At 39.1% G+C, this 15939-nt stretch overlaps 1 protein-coding gene across 2 annotated transcripts; it reads right to left on the bottom strand.

The window, feature by feature from the left end:
- Positions 1-645: 645 nt before the first annotated feature.
- On the bottom strand, positions 646-15395 carry mtmr9 (myotubularin related protein 9). Of its 2 annotated transcripts, none has more exons than XM_074614897.1 (11): positions 15301-15395; positions 14574-14765; positions 12596-12704; positions 12304-12429; positions 12011-12184; positions 11660-11877; positions 10627-10788; positions 10310-10451; positions 9818-10038; positions 7980-8131; positions 646-3468 (listed from the first exon to the last, which is right to left on the bottom strand). In XM_074614897.1, the coding sequence occupies exons 2-11, from the start codon at positions 14753-14755 to the stop codon at positions 3305-3307; spliced, it is 1650 nt and encodes a 549-aa protein (XP_074470998.1). In that variant the 5' UTR covers positions 14756-14765; positions 15301-15395; the 3' UTR covers positions 646-3304. The 2 variants fall into 2 exon arrangements, with proteins under 2 accessions (XP_074470998.1, XP_074470999.1); XM_074614898.1 differs by lacking the exon at positions 15301-15395 and adding an exon at positions 15210-15233.
- Positions 15396-15939: the final 544 nt, after the last annotated feature.

Genomic DNA, 15939 nt, shown 5'->3' with positions numbered 1-15939 from the left:
CGTTTTAGCATATCTTAGCTCATTAGCTGCGAAATGCTCCACTATTTTCACCGGCTAAGTTGCTTACTTTGTCTGCCGTTTGGCGCTGGGCATTTAGCGTGGGGTTTTTAGAGCTTTTAAACAAGAACAGCTGCATCCTGTGACTAGAAACTGGGTTGATGAGAGTGGTGAGACTGAATAAAAACAACTAAATTTAGCACTATAAAGTTAGTACGATAAAAATGTTAAAGGCCTTAATACACGGGTGGTGTTTTTTTCTTTCTCGTGTGATTAATTAGCAAGTTGAACTGTTGTTTTTGTCATGATTTTCACACAGAACACTAATACTACGCGGCGAAAAAGCGAGCTACTTTTTGAGTTGCGTTGCATCTATATTTATGAAACAACACGAAGGTTCCGTAGTCCGAACCAGGACAGCAAACTTTACTACTCCTTTCAACCTTGACAACGGCAGCGCAGACCAGATACACTCTTTCTGTTCTTACCTTTCACAATAAAAGCCCTAGACATATAATATTCACAGGCGAGTCACAAAATCATCAAATAATTACAAAATCAAATATCTTCTGTGTGCTATAATTTTTAATGGCTTGAAAATTTAAATAAAAACATTTAATCTTTTGAACAATAATATCATTTTACAGATCAGCAGTGATAACAGCACTTTATTTAGAATTCAGATTTTGCAGTAAGGCATTGCACAAACACAGTCGAGTTTTGTTGACTCTGACAAAGCAACGATCATTTAAGGATAACATTATGAATAACGCAAGCATAGGAAATTTTCCACAATTGTAAATCACACCGTTACCTCGATTGAATGCATTGTTCCATTCATGCACACACAAAGCAACGGTAGGTAAGGTGTCTTTTTTTGGCAACAGGAAAACATGTAACATGGCACGGCTATAAACAACTTTCCCTTTATAAAGCAGTTTAATGTAGTGGCTGGAATTAGTTTAGTGTGATTATTACATCATTCTTAGATTAAATGTATGAAGATGACATGGACACAAGCAGAGAAAATGCAATGTTTTACTGGCAAAACAAACAAAACTGGCCAATGATGACCACTGAGGATTTAATTTAAACCCACAACTGTATTTAAAGTGCAGCATATAGCTTTTTTTAATAGTATTATGCTAATGGAGCTAACATCACCCAGGGACAGCATTGCAATTTGAGCTTTAATGTCACCATGCCAACAGAATTCCGTTCATTGTATTAAACACGTTTAGCTGCTTCTTTAATGAGTGCGATTAAAACGTTTAGAAGAAAGAACAACCTTTTATGCGGTGTTCCTGGTCATGCTCGAATGAGTCTGCGTTGGTGAGAAAATGATCACTTCGCATGCGAGAAACTGACACTGAGGTGGATGTATGACCGTGTGACACACTGCTTGTGCCATCTGCACAGACCTAAGTCTAGTAGCTTGAGTTTGTTGATATATTGGCATGTTTTCTCATTTAATATTAAGACATTTATTGTCCAATATGGCGACAGCTGATGAGTACTGATAACAAAAATGATGCCAATTACAATTTCTGATATTGTATATGCCTTTCACACAAAGTGCATTCGTTTTGGATCTTTAACTACAAAACAGCAGATGTGCATTTTGTTTAATAATGTACTTGAACGTAACAATTATTATAGAACTTTAATAACCAAAATATATATTGCTCTTTGAAGCAATATATCACATTCATTTTCAAACCTCCGTCAGCTCTGTAAAGTCTTGTTAATAATCATACGACCAACATGGCCAACATTACAAGACCCTCGTACGCTCAAACATATTTGACTACTTTTACTATTATGCGTAATGATATTTGAAAAAAAACATAACCAGGCAAGCGAACGTTATATAAGTTTGTATTAAATAAGTCTTTCCTAGCCGTGCTCCTTACTGGAATGTCAAGTAACGATCAGATAAAGATATTTTGGTCAGATCCTTATTAAACAACCTTCCCCTCTCATTATACAGTACAGTAGGTGCTGACCCTCCCTACCTACGCTTATTATATCATCTCATCGTGCAGCAAAGTCACATGCTGCCTTATGGCAACCTATATGTTGCCATAGTTACTCTGCAGTGCTTCAGTGGCGTATACATTCAGCAGGATGTTCGGTGAAAACGTGTACCCTGTAGTATATACATACCCTCCTGAACGAGATCAATGCCCACATATACAGTACATCTATTAAAACACATGGGGGAGGAAAATGGACTCACTCACTGAATGTTCATGTGTGAATAAATCAGCGGGTGTGAGACGTGGGGGTTCGATGAGACATGTAGCAGCTGTGAAATCAGCTGACAAGCCAACGCCTAATTTAAAGAACTGAACAGTACACACAGTGCAGTGTAGACAAGTATTTGGAGAACATACAATGACACATTCCTGTGTAGGATGCCGATTTTCCATGCAAAGGTGTGACCTGCCTTTAACCTTTGTGAGTGTTTTCACTTCTAAGTCTGCTCATCTTTCAAATATCTGTGATATTATGGGATAATTGTGATCAGTATTCTCAATTTTCAGTACAAAGACAAGTGAGTTTGCTTTCGTTTAGTCTGTTTTTTTACTTTCTGTGTCCAAAAATGCCCATCCAAATGTCCCAGAGCCCAAGGTGACATTTTCAAAATTGGTCGTTTTGTTCGACCAACAGTCCCAAATCACAAAGACAATAAATTTACAGTGATTTATGACATAGAAAAGCAGCAAATTCTCACATTTTAGAAAGTAGGAATCAGCAAAAGTTTGGCATATTTGCTTAAAAAAAATTACTGAAATTATGAATTTATTATCTAAATAGCTGGCAATTATTTTTTGGACGATTGACTGATTAATTAGTTTCAGCTCTGTATTAGATGAGATGATGAGCAAGCACTCGGAGAAATAACTGGCTGTGTTTAGTTTTCCTCGTATCTTTCCCTTCTAACTCCTGCTCAGTTTCAATGACACAACGTGGTAAAAATTTGCTAAAAAATTATGTTTTTATGAATGTAACGCGTCAGTCCATTTAGTCATGTAAGCTGTGTGAAAGATGAGGGCATGAATGGAAAATCGACGAGAGGCTGATTTTGAAATTAATCTGGATTTTTAGGGGCCGTTCCATGTTTCCTCATCAGTCATGTACAAAATCCTAAATTATAATTGTTTGAATGATATATTCTCAAACACGTGAAAATAATTCAAAGCTAAACGACATTGATCTGTTTTTGTAATTAGTAATATGTTCACATTTTCTACCTCTTTCTTCCACCTTGCAGCTCTCTCTCTCTCTCTCTCTCTCTCTGTCTCTATGGCGTCTGCAGCAGAGGATCTTCAGTTTCCAGCTGGGCCAGCTGCCTGCGCAAGCTGTTTACTTTGTTCTGAAGCTCCTTGTTGTATTCAATTATATGCACCATTTCCTCGTAGGCCTCGTCCAAACACTTGGAGGAGCGGTTCCAACGAAGGAACACTCCTGTAACAGAGGAAAGGGTAGAGCACAGTGAGTAATCTATGAAGAACAAAACCTATTACAAGGAAGTGGTTTCTCTTATTCCCTTGTATGCCCTGCTAGCGGCTCTGCTTTGATCTAAAGGCCAACAATGACCACAATCACAACACTAACATGCTGATTTTAGCACCATCACAGTTTAGCATGTTTGCAGTGAGAGTAATAAACACACATAAAAGGTTCTTGAGGCAGAGCACTGATTGTGTAAAACCTTCCTATATGATGGTGGGTGGGGACTTTCACAGAGGAACTTGTGAGCAGCACAGTAGGGAGGTGACTCGTCTGTCATAATGAGAGTGAGTGAGCTTATGACCTGAGGCTGTGACAAGACAGTAAAACACTTGTACTTAACAGGGACTTACTGTGCATCCATATCATTAATCTCACTCATTACTGCGATCTCAATCATGTTGTCATGTTATTTATTTATTTATTAGGGCTGTCAAAGTTAACGCGATAATAACGCACAAATGCAAAATTCGTTTTAACGCCGTTAATTTCTTTAACACATTTATGCAATTGGTTTTAGAGCTGAAGTGAAGATACTGGTATCTTATGAAACTAGAAAACCAGAGGAATCCATTGGTACCGACCGTGTCATACTAGCTTGTCGTAAAGGTTAAATAACGCTCCAAACATGTTCTAAATTTTGGCGAGGAAAAACTGCCATGGCTATTTTCAAAGGGGTCTCTTGACCTCTGACCTCAAGATATGTGAATGAAAATGGGTTGTATGGGTACCCACGAGTCTCCCCTTTACAGACATGCCCACTTTATGATAATCACATGCAGTTTGGGACAAGTCATAGTCAAGTCAGCACACTGACACACTGACAGCTGTTGTTGCCTGTTGGGCTTTGAGTTTGCCATGTTATTCTAAATGCAGTACCTGTGAGGGTTTCTGGACCCTATCTGTTATTTTTTTGTGTTGTTAATTGATTTCCAGTAATAAATATATACAGCAAGCATATTTGCCCACTCTCATGTTGATAAGAGTATTAAATACTTGACAATTCTCTCTTTAAGGTACATTTTGAACAGATACAAAAATGTGAGATTGATTTGCGATTAACTATGGACAATCATGCGATTAATTTAGATTAAATATTTTAATTGATTGACAGTCCTATTATTTATATTTGGGTATATGATGATAGTTTTATTGCACTTGAAATGTTGGAATTAATAAAACTATAAAAACTTTTGTGCCTCATAAAAAATACACATATTATAAAATGAAGGCAGGGGACTGAGAGATAATGTGTGAGTTTATGACACAAACATTACCGACAAGATTTAAGCATCTTTGTCTCTGGATTACACAGTAAATACTAGGCAATTGCAGCTTAAGATTCCCATGAATCCAGCTCAACATGGACAACACTGCTCTGCATTTTTTGGTAAAATCTCATCAAACTTCATTCCAAAATCTAAAAACAAACGTCACAACAACTTAAATGAAGCACAGCAAGTGTGCCCCTCAAAGATAGTAAGTAATTCCATAAAGATATCCTGCACACTATCAGTCCATGTTAGTGTCAACACAAAGAGCTCCAGATATGGACTTCCATGGGGTCTTTTAAGTTGGCCCAGGAGGAGTCAGCGCCATTCTCTGTGAAAGGGTTGCGTAAGCAGGATGTCTGTTGCATTTTCACGTGCGCCAGTGGTTCTCATAGCTCATATAGAATGAGGGAGGAGCTGAGGCTTTCAACAGGAAGGGGGCCTCTCAAACGCGTTCGCCTGAACCTACTGACCCCTCATCGGTCTAGAACACTCCCCCTACTTTTCTTTATGAATGGCGCTTGCTTTGAGCTTTTTTTAGAGATTCAGCAACTTCAAGCACAGACTCCGCCGGGACATTTCTGGAGTTAACGTCACTGAACCAACAATTATTGAAATCAACTAAATCCTTCTCATTTAAACAACTATTATTTCAAAGAAAAAAAAAATGCATGTTCTATCACATTTTCTGTCTCCATTGTGCCGGGAAAACCCGTACCACATTCAACACCAAGCTGCTTAAAACATATCCAGTTAGAAAGCAATGATACTAACTAATTCTGAATTAGGGATGCACCGATACCGATAGCTGGATCGGATATTGGTGACAATGGGGCCGATCTATTCAATTCAATTCTACGTTTATATACTATATACATTATAGACTGACGTTAATTCCTGTTTAAGTTTTGACCAATTTGTTGCTGCATTAAAAGGTTTTACACTTGAATTGTAATTCCTGTTAAATTTGTAGATTTTTTTAACCAAATTGCTGGTGTACGATTTATTATGTTAATAATAAAGAACAAATAAATACATTTATATCTATGTATTTATTGGTCACATTTTGTTTTACAAAGTTAGGAAAGTGATGTTTAACTCAGGCCTGATGTTGCCTTACATATAAAACAATGATCCCAGTCACTCCCACACAGTGAGGCATACAGCTTATCAATTAAACACCGGTATCGGATCGGTACTCGGTATCGGCCGATACCCAAAGACCAGGTATCGCTAAAAAGTCAGATCGGTGCATGCCTATTCTGAATTATTTGTTGCATGTAATGAAGTCATTTCATATCCTAGAATTCATGAAATATAATCCTGGACCATAAAGCACAAGAAAAAGACAGCAGCCTGATAAAATCTCAGTCTCTCACTGTTGCATGGAGGTTAAGTTTCATACTCGAGGGCACTGAGAGAGAAAAGAGCAGTATGCATTCATTTCACCCACGCAGATTTTCTTAAGCATCAAGAAACACAAATCACTGTATCGCTGCTTGCTCATTTTTGTTTCCCACCATTTGGTGCTTTGAAATGTAACATAAATAATTTCAAATTAACAAGGTGGCAGAAGTGTTTTAAAATATTTCAGACATCAAATTTACATTTTAAATAAAAAAAAAGCTTCTTAATCTGTTTAAATGAAGTGATGAAGTAGAGATTTATGTAGTATGTGTAACAATCTGACTTCAGTTATCAAGTCATTCTAATTGATAGTTTGCGGTGCAATATAAGCCTTAAATTCATAAATGGACTGTATGAGATCGTTGCTACGGACAAGTAGAAAGTGTGCCACAGGACTAAGATTAGCGTTCATATGACTGACAACTGATAACCGGTAGTAAACCGTCACCGTCACTAGGCTCAGGTGTCAGTGAAGACGTCGTCTCAGCAACCTATAATAAGACAAACAAGCAAGCAAAACACATCGTCGAGATGCCTGCGAAGCAATCTGAATAATGTTGAAAATGTGAAGGCGCTGGAGGCAAAATGAGGAGGAAAAAGTCATATTATATGTTATATAATGACTATTATATATAGTCATTTTATAGGAGCTTTTACATGAGCTACACGGCCACATGCTGAGCTTGACCGCTTCATGTAACATAAGGCAAGGTGGGCGTTCACTGCTGAGAGAGGTCAGAAAAAGCTAAAAGGTTTGTTTACACCGTATTTCAGACTAAATACCAAATCTTATAATTCATATGCTCATTATTTTACTGTAGCTTTTTACTATACAATATCATTTAAATTGTGGATAAACTGTTTGTTATTTACTGAATGTTTATTTTCACAGAGAGAGGCGTTTCCTGCGGTTACAATGTCTTGTCGAAAGGACAAAATGATGGCCTGTCATGTTGATAATTGTGCCTCGCATGGTTTGCTGTTGTTGTGACAAATTTCCCTTTAATATAAAATGCATGCACGCCTGCATTAATGTATGTATCTTTGAACATAGGGACAAAAAGTAAATGGGGGACCAAAACATGTATGTTGCAGGATTTACTAGTGGCTTATCAGCGGTGCAAATGGTGAAATCAATGGCGCCCCCTTGTGGTGGGATTACAGAATTTCTGTCTGAGTAAAAATAATAAAGGATGAGACTATGAACAGTGTTCCTGCAGATTATCACAGACGTTTTGCCACACATTGCTAACAACTGTTTAGGCGTTAGTCATGGGTTTTAGCCGTTAACTCAGTCAGACTTAGCCTGTCTTCAGCCCAAGCTTAAACCAACAGCATCAAACCCCCAAATTAACATGTGTCAATATTAGGATTGCTAGAGGTGTAGCCTTGCAGTGTACACCGGTATTTGGAGAGCATGAATGATGATACATTCTTCTGCAGGATGAAGATTTTCCATGCAAAGGTGTGACCTGCCTTAAACCTTTGTGGCTGTTTTCAACCCTACGTCTGCTCATCTATTAAATATATAAGATATTATGGGATAATTGTGATTAGTGTTCTAAATACAAGTTGAGTTTGCTTTTGTTTAGTCTGTTTTTCAATGTGCTGCTTAAAGTGTTTAATTTCCCTATAACAAAACTGAGGTATATTTCCATGTAGTTGTTTACTGCAGGGTTCTACAAATGTAAAGGACTGACATTACCTTCTCTTTAATAGACAGAAGCTTTAGGTCACCTACTCTATTATAATCTCAGTCACTGCATTTGTTTTGTGTTTGTTTCTTACCTTCCCACAGCAGCAGACTCTGAGGGGCCACGGAGGGCCAGATCACGAGACAGTTGGCCTCGTAGAGCGGGTTGGTCAGACGCTCCAGTTCTTGAGGCCGGTTCACCCACGACCAAAGGGACACAGTCTTCTCAGGCAGAGACAGTCTGACTCTATGAAAAAAGGGCGAGAAGGTGTTAGGTTAACCAATAAGAGTGGTTGTAACCTGTACAATGACACATCCCTGGATGAACAAGGACAATCTTGATCCTCCTTTCCCTCAATAGACATTTTAAGAATTGACTTTGGGAAGTCACCTAATCCACAACTGTGTTAATAAAGCTGCTTAGTGGTCTGTAATGTGAAGGAAAGGCTTTCAATATTTTTGCATTCTCACATCAATATCATGAATGGGACATTACCACACTAATGGTTTCCATACTGTAAAACGTTTATAAACACTGTATGCTATGGATATTGTTATGGATAATTGATTGCATTAGATTAATAGGTGTACATGACCGTGTGTATTATAGACTAGGGGTGGGCGATATATTGAAAATACACAATGTATTGCAGCTTGTTCTACGTGGGATGTAGTAAATGACTATATCCCTAACATCAAGTACAAATACTCATCGTAACGTCATTTTTTTAAGCCGCTGGCATAACACTCGCTTTGGTGTTTCACTTCTCCTGCAGCTCTCTCACTTTCAAAGACACCTGGGCGAGTGTGTGCGGTGTATGAGTATTGATGTGCATATTGGGCTTGTGTTTTTGTATCTGGAGAAAAGCAGGGAACTGGGAAAGTCCTAGTATTTAAAAATATTAAATTCTTGTTCATCCAGTATTTAAAAATATTAAATACTAGGGCTGTTAAAGTGAATGCAATAATAACGCATTAACGCTTATTTGTTTTAACGCCACTAATTTCTTTAATGCGTTAAGGCAATCGATTTTCCGAAGGTTGTACAGGCTCAGATCAGAGAGTCATACTGGCTTGTCGCGATGAGGAAAAACTGTCCTGGCCATTTTCAAAAGGGTCCCTTGACCTCTGACCTCAAGATCAGTGAATGTAAATGGGTTCTATGGGTACCCACGAGTCTCCCCTTTACAGACATGCCCACTTTATGATAATCACATGCAGTTTGGGGCAAGTCATAGTCAAGTCAGCACACTGACACACTGACAGCTGTTGTTGCCTGTTGGGCTGCAGTTTGCCATGTTATGATTTAAGCATATTTTTTATGCTAAATGCAGTACCTGTGAGGGTTTCTGGACAATATTTGTCATGGCTTTGTGTTGTTAATTGATTTTCGATTATAAATATATACACACATTTGCATAAAGCAGCACATTCACCCACTCCCATGTTGATAAGAGTATTAAATACTTGACAAATCTCCCTTTAAGGTACATTTTGAACAGAAAAAAAATGTGATTAATTTGCGATTAAATATTTTAATCGATTGACAGCCCTATTAAATACTAAATAAAATATATGATAATTAAAAAAAAAAAATACCACCTGCAAACTGTATATCGTGGAGAAAAATGTAATTTCAATTGTGTGAATAATTAGTCAAACTTAATAAGAATACGTTTCCAGAGACCAATCTGACTTCAATATGACATTACACTACCTCAGAGTGTTCAGATTAGTTTGCTAGAATAATAACGCTGGTATGATCTTACATATCAAAGGGTTAAACTAAACAGTTATGTTATTTTAGAGAAAATATGAAAAATATCGATATATTATTTAGAAGCCATATTGCCCAGCCCTATTACAGACCAAAACCAAAAAGCATATGTCTGACATAAGCTGGTAGACCAACCTCAACAGACTTCAGACTCACCTCTCAGCTGTGCTGTTGCCCAGGAAGGTGCCAAACTGAGAAGCATAGGCGTGTTCGAAGATCAGCACCAGGAAGCTCTCGCTGAATTCAAAGGAGCACGGAAACTGGCGAAGGATCTGCCAGACGCAGTCCAAGAAGAGCAGGAAGGCGGGAGCCTCTTGACGAGGCTTGCTGTTGGAGTAGGCCGACTGGGCGCAGCGATGCTGGAACGGGTGACCCGCCTGGGACAGATGGTCAAAAGGTGAGAGGGGTCATGAGGAGGAATGCAAAGATGATATTCATCATGATCATGATCATGATATTAAAATGCATGGACCTGATTACTTTACCTGCAGGGAAAAGTTTAACATCAGCTTATGTGTGTATGTAAATAACAAAGTGTGCATTATTTCAAGCTTTTAATATTAGATATTATTATAATTCTCAGTAATTAAGTTTATCAAAAAGGTGAAAAAAGATTTGGCCTGTGCCTCAAAGGTCAGATGAGCTTACCTGGAGCCACTCTCGCTCCACCAGGCCCTGGAAGCCCCTGATGGTCCTGCAAGCCGGATCAAGAATGATCTGAGCCAAAGAGGTCACCTGCAGGGTGGAGTCTGTCCCCTCTGTACCGTGAACGAGCACCGACGCTCCCTCCCTGAGACGAACACACATGATTACAGTTTGTCATTGTCGCCCGCTACAACAGATTCAATACTGAACACTGTGGTTTTCTTGATGCAGTTGTACAGAGCAGAATTGTGAATGGAATGCTTATGTTGCTTACTGGTCCGGGATTAGTATAACAAGCAAATCAAACATTGTTCCCTGACCTGTCGATACACTGGGCAGCCAGGCAGGCAGTGGTGAGGATCTCTTTGACATGAGTCTGCCAGTTGGACGCCTCTAGTTTGCTTAACCAGCGGTCCATACTGTGCGACTGGTCGTTACACGCCTCTACCAGCTTTATCAGACTCTCCTGGAGGATGTTAGACCTGGAAATGAAAGATTTGTCACACACACTGTACTACAAGAAATGTCTGAATAGCTCATATATATTGAAAATACATTTTGGTCATACAAAGACATGTTGAAAAACAAAGTTTCTGACACATACTATCAGTATCACATTCTATCTATCTATCAAAGACAGTGTCTTGTAGAACTCAGCACAAGGTTTAGTTATTACTTGTGCCTGTGTCCATATAGCATCTTTTTCTGGTGGAAAAGCGGCCGTAGGGAGCTGGGGAGCACTTCATTCCAGCATTTCATAGAAAAGGCACTCAGAGCGTTGTTTTATGTCTGCAGGCTGCATGGTGTGTTTACCGCTGTGACCACCAGCAGCAGCTACTATCTATTTGTTTGACATTGTTTGTTCACCATGAGCACCAACCGGAGGAGGCGTGCCCTCATACTTTGTACGAATGAGCTTGTCACCGTTCAATCTGACAGCTGTAGAGCAAAGACGACGATCCATCGGACGCAACACATACGGCGATAAAACACTCACCAGCAACATTCAGTGACCGCCCGGCCGATCTGCCGCCACAAATGGGCTTTTTGGTCTTTGTTACGACGGTGTCTGTCTGACATATAAAGCTCAGGATAGACAGACACCGCCAAAACAAGCTTCTCCTCCATTTTCTACAGTGACGTCAGCAGCACTTTTTTGAAAAGTTCAGAGATTTTCAACAAGAGGCACTCGGAGCGGCCGCACAAAAAAGGGCAGAGCGCTGGGACACTGGGTGCAGCGAATTTTCTCAAGGCGGCCCCATACGCTCCCTCCTCATTCGGAACAACTGAAAAAACCCCACTGGAGCTCAGAAATAAACACTAGATGGACACAGGCGCATGCTGACCACTCACCTTTCGATTGCCTTGTGGATCCTCCTCCACTGGGGGTAGTTAGCCTCAGACTCAATTCCTCCACCTCGAGCTTTGGCCTGCTGGGCAATACTGATGGTGCGTGTGTCAATGATGTAGCCACGTTTGCCTGGCCGCAGGGTGGCGTTGATCAGCTTCTCGTCTTCCTTACACCGTCGCCCGTTGGTGCCCGTCAGCGGTTGCCCCGCTCGCATCATCACCTGAAAGTGGAAGTGATTTGAGGCCATTTTTCCAAAAGTAAACATTCCATACAAATAAAACTAAACCAGACAGACAGTAAATCCACAAAGAACATTTTGCAGCAGAAATCATATAACCTCCATTTGTGCTCACCATGCCATTCTTCTTGTGGTAGTAGCTAAGTACTGGAAAACGGCCACTGTGACGGAAGGTAGCTGCTTTCCTCAGTGTGTCATCATCAACATCTTTGGGCACTGCCACTAGAGGGGGGTATGATGGACACACACTGAAGTCTTTGTTGACTTCACTCAGTCTCCACTCATCTGTCTGATAAAAGGGATGGTTTAAAAGGTTAAAAAGTTAAAAGAAAGGTGTTAAGCATGTGCAACAGAGGGCTGGGAGAATATTGAGTGTGAAATATGTTTTGCCACTAATTATGTCCATACCATGGACTCCAAATCTTTAAAGGCATCCTTTGGAAGAAAGGATTTCCAGCCATCTTCTATGACTTCAAACATGGGCCGGTAGAAGAAAGGGTACATCAGGGAGAGTGAATCAAGCGTGGACAGAGCCTAGAGAGGAATAAAGGATATGTATTAATTAGTCACATGTAGAATTTCATTTGACATTAAAAATAGGACAACCATTCAGACAGTAAAGGTGAACGTTGTGCAGTTAAAAACAGTTATGTGTAATCTACATTGGCTACTTGAAATTAAAATTATTTTTTTTTGTTACCTCAATTGAGCTGGTAATGTTGAGACACTCCTCCATGCCAGGGATGTCGAGCTGGATCACCCTTAGGTCTTTGCATTTGACTATGATGCTTCCCAGAGACCCCACAAATCTGAAAGGAAGGGGAAGATTTAATTCAAAAGGTAAGCACAGAAAGAATGACTGGAAAGATACAAAGGCTCAATGCTGGCACTGTTTCCTCAGAGCGAAAATGCCCCAGGGGCTGACTGCTGCCTTTCTACCATGATAACAAGCTAGACAGCTTTTTCACGTCACTCATGTGACGATATTCACGATTATCCCGATAATGGAAATTCACTGCAATGAACTTATTGTGAGTGTTTTTTTTACTTTTTTTTACTATCACAATCCGCAATAAAATCCTATATCGTACCATCCTTAGTTGTGGGTAAATACTGAGAACATATTTCCACAATAAGTCTGTGCTAATTACTCAAACTGGGGTGCTAGGATAGCGCATTCATGTGCAATCATTAGTGTGTTTGTTTGTGTTACTTTAAACACCCAACGTTTAATGCTCAAAGCGGTTTACAGCTCCTCGCACTTCTCAACCACACAAAATAAATTATCAACCTGTGGGAAACACTCTAGTGACACAGCCCAGTCAGACTCAAACTTCCTGTCACAGCAGTTTCAGATCCTCTCTCTCCACTGTAAAAGTCAAGCGTAAGCACAGTAGAGATCTGGTGCATGCAATGCACAGAGTTGCAGTTGGGAAATTGGGTGTAACCGCAGTCAAACACTTTACTCTCACTGTGTTTCCTCCCTTGTTACTCAACATTATATAACCAACCTGCTGTTCTGTCTCTATTTTCATAATGGCTTTTATAAAGAAGTCACACGATGCAAAAATACACTGCTTAACGTCCCCTTTTCATGTGTTGTTGTCTTTTTTAAAATAACTAATGAAAATGCAATGTGACAGTGACTATGCCTGATAAACAATTAAGGAAAAAGGTGTCACAACAGTTAATAAGAAGCTCCTCCTGGCTAAGCTGTCATCCATGATGGAGATGGAGAATGACTCCCACCCCATGCAGGACACCATCTCAGCACTGGAGAGCTCCTTCAGCGACAGGCTGCTCCACCCAAAGTGTGTGAAGGAGCTCTATCGCAGGTCCTTCCTTCCTGCAGCTGTCAGGCTCCACAACCAGCACTGCTCCCAGTAGACCACTTACACACCAAAAAACTGACAATAACCTGATATTTTCAGGTGGAATTTCATTCATTCATTCATTCTCACTGTGCAATATAATTTTCCACTTGTGCAATTGTGTTAATAGTCTGTTTATTGTCAATACTGTATATACTGCTGCTATTTGTATACTTCCTTCTATTTAAATGGTTCCTATTTTGTTACTTCGTTTAGCTCTTTTTTACTGTGTTACCTGATGCATCTTGTTTTTTGCACTATCCCCTTTGCTGCTGTACACTGCAAATGTCCCCACTGTGGGACTAATAAAATAATATCTTATCTTATCTTATCTTATCTTAAGTTGATTAGAACTACAAAGCACTTTGGGAAAACTACACGAAAAATAAATAGATACAGATAAACCATCCCCACTCAAAGATTTACAACTAGAAAGCATTTAAAGTCAGCTTTTTATGCATTTTAAATAGTATTTCTAAGGTTTCTTTGAGGAAAAGCATTGTTTACATCCTATAATGACATTCAATAACCTGATATTTTCAGGTGGAATTTCATTCATTCATTCATTCTCACTGTGCAATATCCTTTTCCACTTGTGCAATTTTGTTAATAGTCTGTTTATTGTCAAAACTGTATATACTGCTCCCATTTGTATACTTCCTTCTATTTAAATGGTTCCTATTTTGTTACTTTGTTTAGCTCTTTTTTACTGTGTTAGCTGATGCATCTTGTTTTTTGCACTATCCTCTTTGCTGCTGTACACTGCGGGACTAATAAAGGAATATCTTATCTCTTATCTTATCTCACCTCCTCTCTATGGAGTCAATGTTGGAGTGAAGCAGCCACAGCTCCTCTGTGTTGTCCTGTCTGGAGGAGAGAATCAGGTGATGACCAGTCAAACACAGGGTCCCCTCCACAGTGGGCATGAAAGGCCGATGCAGGACAACCCCATCCACCCTGGGTGTCTTTATCAGCTCTGCAAACTCCATGACCTAAAACCTAAAGAAAAGACAACAGATACAAGAGGTGATGAAAAAAGATGCACATTTGCATGGGATGATAATGTTGTTTTCTCTTTCAAGGTAACATAAAATGGTCCTAGAAGGAATGCACAAGTGTCTGATTTGAAACCAGAGGAGATGCTTTCTTATAGGTGATAAACTCTTCTTTGATGATGAGGGTATGGAGGGTGTTTCTTCAAGCATATGGACAACAATACAGATTAGCTAACGTTACTACAGCTAAAACAGACTAACCAAAGCCCTGTTGTGCTGCTTTTAAAGACAACATATCGAGCAAAGTCGATGACAATCAACATTAAACCAACACAATGCTGCATAAATGTCAGCTAGTTAGAGTTAGCTTCATCCAGGAAGTGCAGTGGCTAACGTTGAGCTAACAGTGACAGACTGCATACATTGTGCGTCATTTTTATATATTTACGTCTAAATGTTAACATAATACATACTGTTAGAAGTACAGAACAAACGCGCACGTGTTTAACTGATGTTAAGATGATTTATGGAAGAATTACCTGACTTATCTTTTCCTTTTATTTGTTGTTGGGCGAGACTGGTGCGTCCACATCAATACGCCGACTGGAAACAAGTGACTTGAGAATTTGCTCTCAGGACAATTTGCATAACACATTTAACACAAATTATTATTTTAAAACGGGAAAACATTTTTTATCAATGGGACAAAACATATAAAATTAAATATGAATGCATTTAAAAATGTAGGTTTTTATCTCATTCATACAGGTAGTATGTTGAGTCAAACTGAAATTACCCAATGGATTTACAGAGACTTTTAATCATCTGGTAGCTTTGTCATTTCAGAGCTGTAATTCAGTTTATGGGAATATTTGTACTGAAGATTTACATGAAGACCTACGGATTTCCTCATAGCATTGGCACATTGTATATTTTCACAATCCTGTTGTATATGTGAAGCTGCTTTTATTTTAATTTTTTTTAGATTAATCCATGTGTCATCTATTCATCCCCTGCTTCATTTCATTTTTTTTATACTTTATTTTTTCCCCTTTTTTCAAGGTTGTTTTCATATATGCAATTTACAGTTCGTAATTACAATAGTTTATAAACCAATTTTTAAGTAGATGAGCTTATAGACAAACTCATTAAGTACACTAAAGAAAACAACTTCAACA

The sequence above is a fragment of the Sebastes fasciatus genome, chromosome 18, assembly GCF_043250625.1.
Source record: "Sebastes fasciatus isolate fSebFas1 chromosome 18, fSebFas1.pri, whole genome shotgun sequence".
NCBI classification, from domain to species: domain Eukaryota; kingdom Metazoa; phylum Chordata; class Actinopteri; order Perciformes; family Sebastidae; genus Sebastes; species Sebastes fasciatus.
The sequence above is the reverse complement of the archived record's forward strand: the minus strand, read 5'-3'. Positions and strand labels throughout refer to the sequence as shown.